This window comes from Camelina sativa, unplaced genomic scaffold (assembly GCF_000633955.1).
Source record: "Camelina sativa cultivar DH55 unplaced genomic scaffold, Cs unpScaffold00430, whole genome shotgun sequence".
Taxonomy (NCBI): domain Eukaryota; kingdom Viridiplantae; phylum Streptophyta; class Magnoliopsida; order Brassicales; family Brassicaceae; genus Camelina; species Camelina sativa.
This window is the reverse complement of record NW_010921700.1, coordinates 60,991-71,930: the sequence shown is the minus strand read 5'-3', so window position 1 is coordinate 71,930 and position 10,940 is coordinate 60,991. Positions and strand designations below refer to the sequence as shown.

Sequence of the window (10,940 nt, the reverse complement as noted above, 5' to 3'; positions counted from 1 at the left end):
GTTTTAATTGAATAACATAAAACTTTTAATGACTTTATAAGACTCTTAATCCAATAACACTAGATTTATCAAGATTTTAGATAACTTTTTACAAATCCACAACCAATAACACCAAATTTTTAAAGAGTTTTAAAAAATCTTGATTGAATAACAACATATTTTACATAACTTTTAAAGTCATTAAAATTCTTTCTAAATCCTAAACCAATAACCCCCCCTAACAATACCAACATCCAATAAATAATAATCCAATAAACATAAATAACAATGTTCTAAAATACGCTAGGCGCTAGCTGGGCGGTGCACCACTGTTTAGCGTATAGCTGTATACGCGGCTGTATATGCGGGATTTATACGGTAAATATATTTTACCAAAAATATATATAGATATGATAAATTATAAATATATTATGTATAAATAATTAAATATGTATAATAAAAAGATATATATATCAAAATCTCTGCAAAAATATTCATGAAATTGTCTCAAAACCAATAGTAGCAACCTTATATTGTAACTCCAAGTAGTCTAAAACTCAATAACTGAAATAGCAAAACAAAAACAGAAAATAAACCAATTTTAAACTTCAAGTTCTTCTTCTCCGTCAACTTGTAGAATCTGGTCATCGTCAGACTCGCAATCAATATCATCAAGTTCTTCTTCATTGTCGGATATGAAATCATCTTCATCATCTAACTCTCTAATTTGATCTACATCATCAATTGTTGGTGGAAATGGTTCCTCTTCACCAATATCACCTTGTAAATCGAATTGTGAGTCCTCTCCATCATTGGAAATCCCATCAACTAACCATGATTGAGCATTAGTAGCATGATTCGCAACCAATATATCAACATTATTCTCCTTTTGTCTCTTCCTTTGGTTCATCAATCTTAAATTGAATTGGACATACACAAGATTGTTCATTCGACTTACAGCAAGTCTGTTTCGTTTCTTTGTATGTACCTACATATAAAGCAATATAAATTAAATGAACCATTGAACTATAAGCATAAAATCAAGATAATTGAAAATTAGAGCAAAATAAAGTCTAACCCCTTCAAATGTACTCCAGTTTCGTTCACATCCGGATGAACTTGTAGTCAAAGCTAAAATTCTCTTAGCCATTTTTGCTAAATTAGGAACAGCATTTCCATATGTTTCCCACCAATAAACTAAAATTGTAAAATATAAACCAATATAAATGAGCTAAGCTAAGTAAATAAGTGAGTTAGTGATCGACATATGTTTGAAAAACATGTTCATGCTCTGTTTTATATCATGCTCGACATATGTTTTAAAAAAACCTGCTTTGCTCTGTTTTAATAAAACCTGCTTGTGTTCTTTTTTTAAAAAACATGTTCATGCTTCTAATACCAATATCATGCTCGACATATGTTTAAAAGAAAACCTGCTCTGCTCTGTTTTTGAAAAACCTGCTCGTTTTCTGTTTTTAAAAACCATGTTCGTCCTTTCTTTTATATCATGCTCGTGCTCTGCAATTTTAAAAATGTAAACATGCTTGTGCTCTGTTTGAAAAATAAGTGAAAGAAGAATACCTGGATCATAATCCTCCTTCTGGCAGCCTAGGATGGCCCATTGTTTTCCAAAGTTCCCTTCTTTGTTTTTGTAAATTGCCAGTTCATAATTGATGACTTGACATTGTGTGGTGACATCATTGGGGAAAAATGCAGAGACACACTTAAAGACTGCATTTGATACTTCATCACTGGAGGCTTGGCTTGAATCTTTATAGAAGTAGTATGGATTCAACAAATAACCTGTCAGATGCAAAGGATTGTCAAGTCGACCCTTAATCTTTTCTTCAATGATACTCAATATCGGCTTAACATTTTTTTCCACATGTTTTAATCCATCACTGATCTGTTTCTTTGCTTCTATCAGTTCTCCATGCAGAAATCCCATTGTAGGCTTCTTATCTCCATCAACAAGTCGAAGCAGTTTGACCAATGGTCCAAAAACCTTCAAGCACATTATCACCCCATTCCAAAATTTAACACTCATCACTGTGCTAAATGCCTTGATACCTTTGGAATGTTTCGACCATTTGCAGTTTCTCCACTCACTGCTAGAAAACATGGCTGCTAGTTGATCCCTCTTGTCCAAGAGACTTTGCAAAGTAAGAAACGATGATGCAAATCTAGTAACACCAGGTCTCACAATGTCTGTCCTATTTGTGAATGTTCTCATCAACGCCAATGTCTTATGATGAGCATATATGAAGATTGTGAAGTCTTTTGCCATCTGAATTGTGCCTTTGAACCTTGTGAGTTTCGATATGCTTTCAAGCATCAAGTTGATGGAGTGAGTCGCACATGATGTCCAAAATATACTCGGCTTGATCTCTTTCATCATTCTTGCCGCAACCATATTGTTAGCAGCATTATCAGTAACCACTTGAACTACATTCTCTTCACCAATCTCCTCAATGCAGCCTTTGACATACTCAAAAATATATCCACCTGTATGAGCCTCATCTGAACAATCTTTAGATGACCGAAACATTGTCCCTCCTTTACAATTAACACACAGATTCATGATACTTCTCCTTTTTCGATCAGACCAAGCATCTGTCATAACCGTGCATCCATTCTTCTTCCACTCTTCTTCTTGTGGTTTCAGCAAACCATGAACTCTATCAACCTCTTCCTTAAGTAAAGGCTCTCGAAGTTGGTGTTGACTTGGTGGTGTGACTCCTGGACCAAATTGTCCTATAGCTTCAGCCATTAGCTTAAACTCATCATTTGCTATGGCATTGAAAGGAACCCCTGAAGCATACACCCATCTAGCAATATATTGCTGAACCTTGTGTAGCTTCTCTTTCCAAAGAGCATCATTGATATTTTGTTGTCTAGTTGGAAGAGGTCTAGATTCTGGATTGATGTTTGTTGCAAACTTATCCATTGGACCAAGTGTCCTTTGCATCTTTCTTGATCCCATTTCTTCAAGTTCAATCACATCATCCATATCTCCACTGCCATGAACATTAACTGTCTGCCGCAGCTCATCATCTAGAGATACCTTCTTTTTCTTCTTCTTCTTTGCTTCCTCGATAGCATTCTTGCACTTCTCTTGATCATCCTTTGATGATCTTGGACAAGCAGAAACGTTTCCAGGAATTTTGGCAATGTGTTCTTTTATCCTGTAAGCACCTCCTGAAAATTCTTTCCCACACAATTTGCATTTAACTTTGTCCAAATTTTTTGAATCAGACAACATTCCATATTCCCAAGCAACATCTTTTGAGTTCCTCTTCAAAACTGTGGAATCCGACGCTCCAACAGCTTCCTCATTCAAACCAGAATCCATTGCAACTTGAATAATTTCTGTCATAAGAAAAATATGCAGTGAGAATCCAACTAAGCTTGATGATATCGAAACAAAGTTTAACTATATCAATACTCTGTTTTCGTGATATCAAAACAGAGTATTACGGTATCAAACACACAAAACTCAAACCTATTTAACGTTGTTAAGAATAATAGGTCTATAATTAACAAGACAACAATGATAGTATGTAGATGGTAAAGCCAAAAATTCAAACAAGAAAGATCATATAATCAAAACAAGAGAAGGAGAGTAAAGAAAACCTAAGTTATAGATATTGAAGTTTGAGAAACAACCTAAGTGTCACAGACTCACGGCAGTAGCTAACGAAAAAAGCTTAGGGTTTCTTCAATTTATAGGTTTCGTTTTATAGCGTGATCAAAGGTTAAAAATAATAATATACGGACGTATATACGGTAACCGTATAATCGTGCGTATATACGCCGTATAAGGAACCGAATTTAACCAATCCGTATATGCTAAACGTTTAGTCTATAAACGGTACAGTGGGTCACCGTTTACCGTATAGCCACCGTATATACGGCCGCCTAGCCCGTATTTTAGAACATTGATAAATAACCAATATCCATAACATCAACAATATCCAATAATCAAATAACAGAAATCATAGAACCAGCAACCTAGCAATGTTCTAATGACTCAACTCTAGCAACCTAGCAAAGCCAGACAACATAAAACCGAGTCCCTAGAACATCCTCCTCTTCATTGCCTGGATTCCACGATCACACTTTGCCTTTACCTGCACCACAAACACATATTGCAATGCATGAGTATTTTATAAACACTCAGTAAGGCAATCCTCCCATCTACTGGGCTATACACACAAGCAATAGAGTATCAATAACCAACACACAACAATCAACAAACGACCATAACAAACCAGGACTTAGCATCGACCGACACCACACATGCATCGACCGATGCCAAATGGGGAAGCATCGATCGACACAGAAGCTGCATCGACCGATGCAAGTGTAACTTGCATCGACCGATACCCAGTCTGCATCGACCGACGCATGCTCGACGCAACACGAAAACCCTAGAGTTTTACGCGCCGTCCTCGCACTTGCATCGACCGATGCATGATATGCATCGATCGACGCAACGTCGAGCACCGTGATTTCCCCGAAGCTTCTCGCCGGATTTCGTTCCTACAACCACAGAAACTCATTCCCAAGCCACAAGAAAGCTTCCTAACGCCCATACCAACAATCTAACAAGTCTAACAACACCAAACAAGCAAGTTAAAGGTTCCTCTAGCTTAGATAAGCCATGGTCATGCACTTACCTGTGCCAAGACGAATCTGAACAACAAACAAGCAAGAACACGCTTCTAGGAAGCTCCTACAACAATCCCAGCTACCGATCTCACCAAGAAACGCCTCAAATCTCCAGAAAACTCCAAGAACTTTCAAGGACTCTTTCTCCCTTCTCTTTTCTCTCAAAAACGGCCACACACGTCTAATGAGACAAAGACACGACCCTAAGGGTTTTCCCCTTTCTCTTCTGACCAAAACGCAGCGTTTGACTTAAGTCAAAACGCAGAGAATTGCACATGCATCGACCGATGCACCTCTTGCATCGACCGATGCAATCCCCTAAACCGGGATTTCGGTTCACGGATGTTACAATTTTACCCCACCAAACTGGATTCGTCCTCGAATCCCAAACAACCATCAGCCAAGGACTCCCGTGCAACCGTCTCCACGGCCCGCACTCCTCCGACCGATCCACAGAAGGTCACCTCTAGGCGATAAACTCACGCTCCAGGCGTCATTTGCTCTTGACTTTTTGGACTTCCCTTTACTCATAGGCCTAAACCTTGAGTTTTTATTGGCTCCTCATCAGACCTAAGTCTGCATGCCAAATGATATAAGGAAAAGTCCAAACTCGTCTCTCGGGTTGCCACCCTACAGCGCGCCCCCGGATCGTCATCCGAAGTCGATATACCAACCATACTCCCGAGCCACAAAGTCTCTGAATATAGCAGTACTAGGAGAACCTAAGTCCCCCAAGAGTCGCGAGCAAACAATTCTGAACACGTCTGAGTCCTATCCCTATCCAGGTTTCCTTCCCGTGGCTCGCGTAAAACATCTCAATGTCTTACCAACCACATATCCCCACACCGGGATACCCCATGACCGCACAAGGATCATATATACGCCACAAGGGCCGCCACAAAGGCCAACAAAAATGTCCTCACGAGGACCGCCACCAAGGCCAAACAAAATGTCCTAAAAAGGACCGCCACCAAGGCCACTCGTCCCCAAAGGACCGTCACAAAGACCGTCTGTCCCGAAGGACCGTCACAAAGACCATCTGTCCCGAAGGACCGTCACAAAGACCATCTGTCCCGAAGGACCGTCACAAAGACCATCTGTCCCGAAGGACCGTCACAAAGACCATCTGTCCCGAAGGACCGTCACAAAGACACTCTGGCTAAACAGCCCGCCACAAAGGCTAACAAATGGCTAAAAGCCGGCCACAAAGGCCACACAATTGGCTAAAAGCCCGCCACAAAGGCCACACAATGTCTAACAAGACCGCCACACACAGGCACTCTGACTCGAAAGTCCGCCACAAAGGCCACACAATGTCTAACAAGACCGCCACACACAGGCACTCTGACTCGAAAGTCCGCCACAAAGGCCACACAATGTCTAACAAGACCGCCACACACAGGCACTCTGACTCGAAAGTCCGCCACAAAGGCCACACAATGTCTAACAAGACCGCCACACACAGGCACTCTGACTCGAAAGTCCGCCACAAAGGCCACACAATGTCTAACAAGACCGCCACACACAGGCACTCTGACTCGAAAGTCCGCCACAAAGGCCACACAATGTCTAACAAGACCGCCACACACAGGCACTCTGACTCGAAAGTCCGCCACAAAGGCACAAAAGCCCCTCCAAGGCTTCCCACCGCTAAAATGGACAAATTCTGACTCCCGCAAAACTTTCCATATTTAGCACTTTCCATTTTTGGAAACTTTCCACTTTTGGAAACTTCTCTTCACAACCCCGCCTCACGGAAACTTTGTACCCCAAACACCACCTCATCTTGTTACTGAGTCGCACAACCAACCACCCCAAGCGACCGAGTAACAAGAGAGATGGGCTGGAATACTCCATTCCCGCTCCAGCCACGGATTACAGATGGGACCAGGCTAAACAAGCTCAAGTCGCGGCTTGCTTCTCATACCACTTCTTGAACCTTGCCTTCATCTTTGCCTCAGGCTCCCAAGTCTGCTCCTCAACACCATCACAGTCCCACAGGACTCTCATCAAAGGAATCTTCTTCTTCCGAAGTTCCTTGATCCTCCTCTCGAGAACCCTCACTGGTCTCGCCTCCAAAGTCATGTTAGGCTGAAGATCCTCAGGAATCTTAGCCAACACCTGCTCACCCTTACGGAGACACTTCCGCAACATAGACACATGGAAAACCTTATGGAATGCACGCATAACCTCAGGTAACTCCAATCTATATGCCATTGGACCAACCCGCTCAATCACTCTGAACGGACCCATATACCTCGGACTCAACTTAGTCTCTGACAATGGCCTGTTCAGACCCCGCAACATGGCCATCTTGAGGTACACTCTGTCTCCTACCTGAAACTCAAGATCTCTCCTCCTCTTATCAGCATAACTCCTCTGCCTATCCTGAGCCTCCTTCATGTTCAGCTTGAGAACCCGAATCTTCTCTGAGGTCTCCTGAACAAAACTAGCACCAAACATGCTCCTCTCCCCCACCTGAGTCCAGCATAATGGTGTACGACATGGCCTCCCATACAAAGCCTCATAAGGAGCCATCTTAATACTCGCCTGATAACTGTTGTTGTAAGCAAACTCTACCAGGTTCAGGTGATCTGCCCAATGGCCACCCCAATCCAACACACACATCCTCAGCAAATCCTCCAGCGTCTGGATCGTCCTCTCAGACTGTCCATCTGTCTGGGGATGATAAGCTGTACTCATATGCACCTTAGTGCCCATCTCTGCCTGAAATGCCTTCCAGAACACCGAAGTGAACTTAGAATCCCTATCAGACACAATGCTCGCTGGCACCCCATGCAATCTGACTATCTCTCTCACATACTTCTTAGCCAAGACCGCTGCTCCATCAGTCTTCTTAATGGCCAGAAAATGTGCTGACTTAGTCAACCGGTCCACAATGACCCAAATAGCATCAAAGGTCCGTGACACGGGCAATCCTACCACAAAATCCATGGTGATCATATCCCACTTCCACTCAGGAATGGGTAGACTCTTCAGTAACCCGCCAGGAACCTGATGCTCAGCCTTCACTAGCTGACACACATCACACCTCGAAACCCAACTAGCTACATCCTTCTTCATCCCGACCCAATGATAGTACCTCTTGAGATCACGGTACATCTTAGTCGCTCCTGGATGAATGGACAACTTGCTCGCATGAGCCTCTCTCAGAATCTCCTGCCTCAACTCCTCATCCTTGGGCACACAAACCCGACCGTGCACCAAGATAGTACCATTATCTGAGACCTGATACTCTGAATCCACATCCTTAGAGGCATTCACCAGCCCCAAATCCTTCTCCTGAGCCAACCGCACTCTACTCAGAAGATCTGCTCTATCTACTGCTTCCAAACCCAACGGTTCCTGTGAAACAGCACATAAGCTCAACACACTGATCTCCCCTACCAGAGACTCCATCTCCTGCTCCTGAGCCGAAGCTACCCTCTTCCGACTCAGAGCATCTGCAACCGTGTTAGCCTTACCAGGATGATAGGCTATCTCCAAATCATAATCTGCCACAAGCTCCATCCACCGCCTCTGTCTCAAATTCAGCTCAGGCTGAGTGAATATATACTTCAGGCTCTTATGATCTGTAAACACCTGTACCTTTGCACCATAAAGATAAGATCTCCAAATCTTCAGGGCAAAAACTACAACACCCATCTCCAAATCATGAGTAGGATAGTTGCCTTCATGCACCCGCAACTGCCGCGAAGCATAGGCAATCACCTTCCCATGTTGCATCAGAACACAACCCAAACCAACTCTAGATGCATCTGTATAAACCACATAGGGTTCTCCCTGCTCAGGCAAAGCCAACACTGGCGCAGTAGTCAACATCTCCTTCAGGCTTGCAAAGCCTTCCTCACACTCTTCTGACCAGACAAAAGGAACATCCTTCCCTGTCAACTTAGTCATAGGACGTGCTCTGCTTGCAAACCCCTGCACAAATCTCCTGTAGTAACCTGCCAATCCAAGGAAACTCCTGATCTCTGTGGCATTCTGCGGTCTAGGCCAATCTCTGATAGCCTGAATCTTCTCTGGATCTACAGAAACCCCCTCTGCAGAAACAATGTGACCCAGAAAGCCCATCTCACGCTGCCAAAAACTACACTTGCTCAACTTGGCAAACAACTTCTGCTCCCGCAGCTTCTCCATAACTGCCCTCAAATGCACTGCATGCTCCTCAGGACTCTTAGAATAGACCAGGATATCGTCGATGAAAATGATGACAGATACATCCAGAAACTCCTGAAACACACTGTTCATCAATCTCATAAACGCTGCTGGCGCGTTAGTCAATCCGAAGGGCATCACCACAAACTCATAGTGCCCATATCTCGTCCTGAAAGCAGTCTTCCTCACATCTGCCTCATCTATCGGTATCTGATGATAACCCGACGCCAGATCTACCTTGGAGAACCAAGTAGCACCCCTCAACTGATCCAACAACTCATCGATCCTAGGAAGAGGATACTTGTTCTTCACAGTGACCCGGTTCAAACCCCGATAATCAATACACAACCTGAAACTCCCATCCTTCTTCTTCACAAACAACACCGGCGCTCCCCACGGTGATACACTAGGACGGATGAATCCCTTACTCAACAAATCTTCTAGCTGCTTCTTCAGCTCTGCCATCTCTGCTGGAGCCATTCTGTAAGGAGCCTTGGATAACGGTGTCGTCCCCGGTTCCAGTTCAATGGTAAAAGGATCCGACCGAGATGGTGGTAATCCCTGCAAAGACTGAAACACATCCTCAAACTCTTCCACTACTGGAATACCGCTAACCGTAGACTTCCCCACTGACTCTGGCATAGATATAGTAACCAGATAAGCCTCACGGCCCTTCTCGATCATCTTCCCAGCCTGAATGGCTGAGATCACGAGACTCCCTGAAGTCGGTCTAATACCCTGAAAAACCAACTTCCCTCCTGGACGCTCAAACTCCACTCTACCCCGATAGCAATCCAAATGCACCATATGCCGATGCATCCAATCCATCCCGAGAATAACATCATACAGCTCCACTGGACTGATAAGCAAATCTGCTGGCCACGACTCTCCTGCGATCTGAATATCAATTCCTCTAGCTCGTCCAATCACTCTCAGGAACTCGCCTCCCGCAACTCTGACAACTCCTGCACGCTCTCCAGGATCCCCGCTGATCCCCGCACACTCTGCACACTCTGGAGTAATGAAGCTATGCAAAGCTCCAGAATCAAATATAACGTGGGACTTAAACCCGCCCACCAACAAGGTCCCTACACAAACCTCATGTGTTGAGAACCTAACACTTTATCACAGGAACATAAAATCTGACTCTACTAAAATTCACAAAGATTAAGTACCAGAAATTATACCTGTGATCGCTCCGGCACTAGTTCCACCAGCCTCTGCTGTCGTGTAAACCCGTGGCGCCTGCTCAATCCGTGCTACCTGCTGACCTCCAGGCTGCACCTGCTGCAACGCTGCCACTGCTGCCGGCTGCAACTTGGGACACAAGGGCCTGATGTGCCCTGGCTCCCTGCAATGATAACATACTCGAGGCCCTACCGTCGGAGCACTCCTCTTGGGACAGCTAGCAATCTTATGATCCTTGCTCCCACACTTGTAGCAACTCGCACCACTCTGTGTCTGCGTAGCCTCCCACTTCCTCTTGGTTCCCTGTGCAGGCCTACCGCCCCTGCTCGAACCACCCTGCTGCTGAGCCCTACTAGACTGAGCCACTGGAGTAGCCGACACTGACTGTGCCCGGATATCCTCCTCAATCTCTGCTGCAGTCTCAACCAGCTCTGCACGCGTAGCATAACTCCTCCCTCTACAGTGAACTCTCAAGTCATCACGTAGAGCCCTCAAGAACCTCCTGATCTGAGCCTCCTCAGGCTCCATAGCCCGACCCCCATAACAAAGAAGTCGACTGAACTCCAAGTCCAGCTCCCGCATTGACCGTGTCCCCTGAGACAACTGAAGGAACTACACCTCCAAACGATCCAATGCCTCCCTAGGAAAATACTTACGGTTGAACTCCAAAACGAAGTCAGCCCAAGTCATCTCCCGCTGCACCCTCCTAGCAGCCACAGATCTCCACCACAACTCAGCATCACCACTCAAAAAGTAGACCCCTATGTCCACCCAGAACTCCTCAGGACATCTCAGAGTATGAAAGTTACGTTCCACTTTCGTCCTCCATGCATCCGCAGCAGTAGGATCTACACCTCCCAAAAACTGCTCAGTACGCAACCGACCCATCTCTGTCAGCATGCTGAGATAACGAGCATGGACGC

The 10,940-nt window shown here is 44.5% G+C and overlaps 2 protein-coding genes across 2 annotated transcripts in view; both read right to left on the bottom strand.

Annotated features, from left to right (window-relative positions):
• Positions 1-580: 580 nt before the first annotated feature.
• LOC104773052 lies at positions 581-3,331 on the bottom strand. Its single transcript, XM_010497601.1, is given in 5 exon segments — positions 581-967; positions 1,058-1,176; positions 1,783-1,996; positions 1,998-2,033; positions 2,237-3,331. Coding segments are annotated over 5 exon segments (1,851 nt in total).
• A 5,429-nt stretch (positions 3,332-8,760) lies between these two features.
• Positions 8,761-10,940, bottom strand: part of LOC109131528 (RNA-directed DNA polymerase homolog) — a gene marked incomplete at its 3' end in the record, with an annotated part of 7,687 nt that continues 5,507 nt past the window's right edge. The window contains exon 2 of the mRNA XM_019242570.1: positions 8,761-9,174. Coding sequence (XP_019098115.1) covers positions 8,761-9,174 — 414 coding nt within the window. The remainder of the gene's footprint in view (positions 9,175-10,940) is intronic.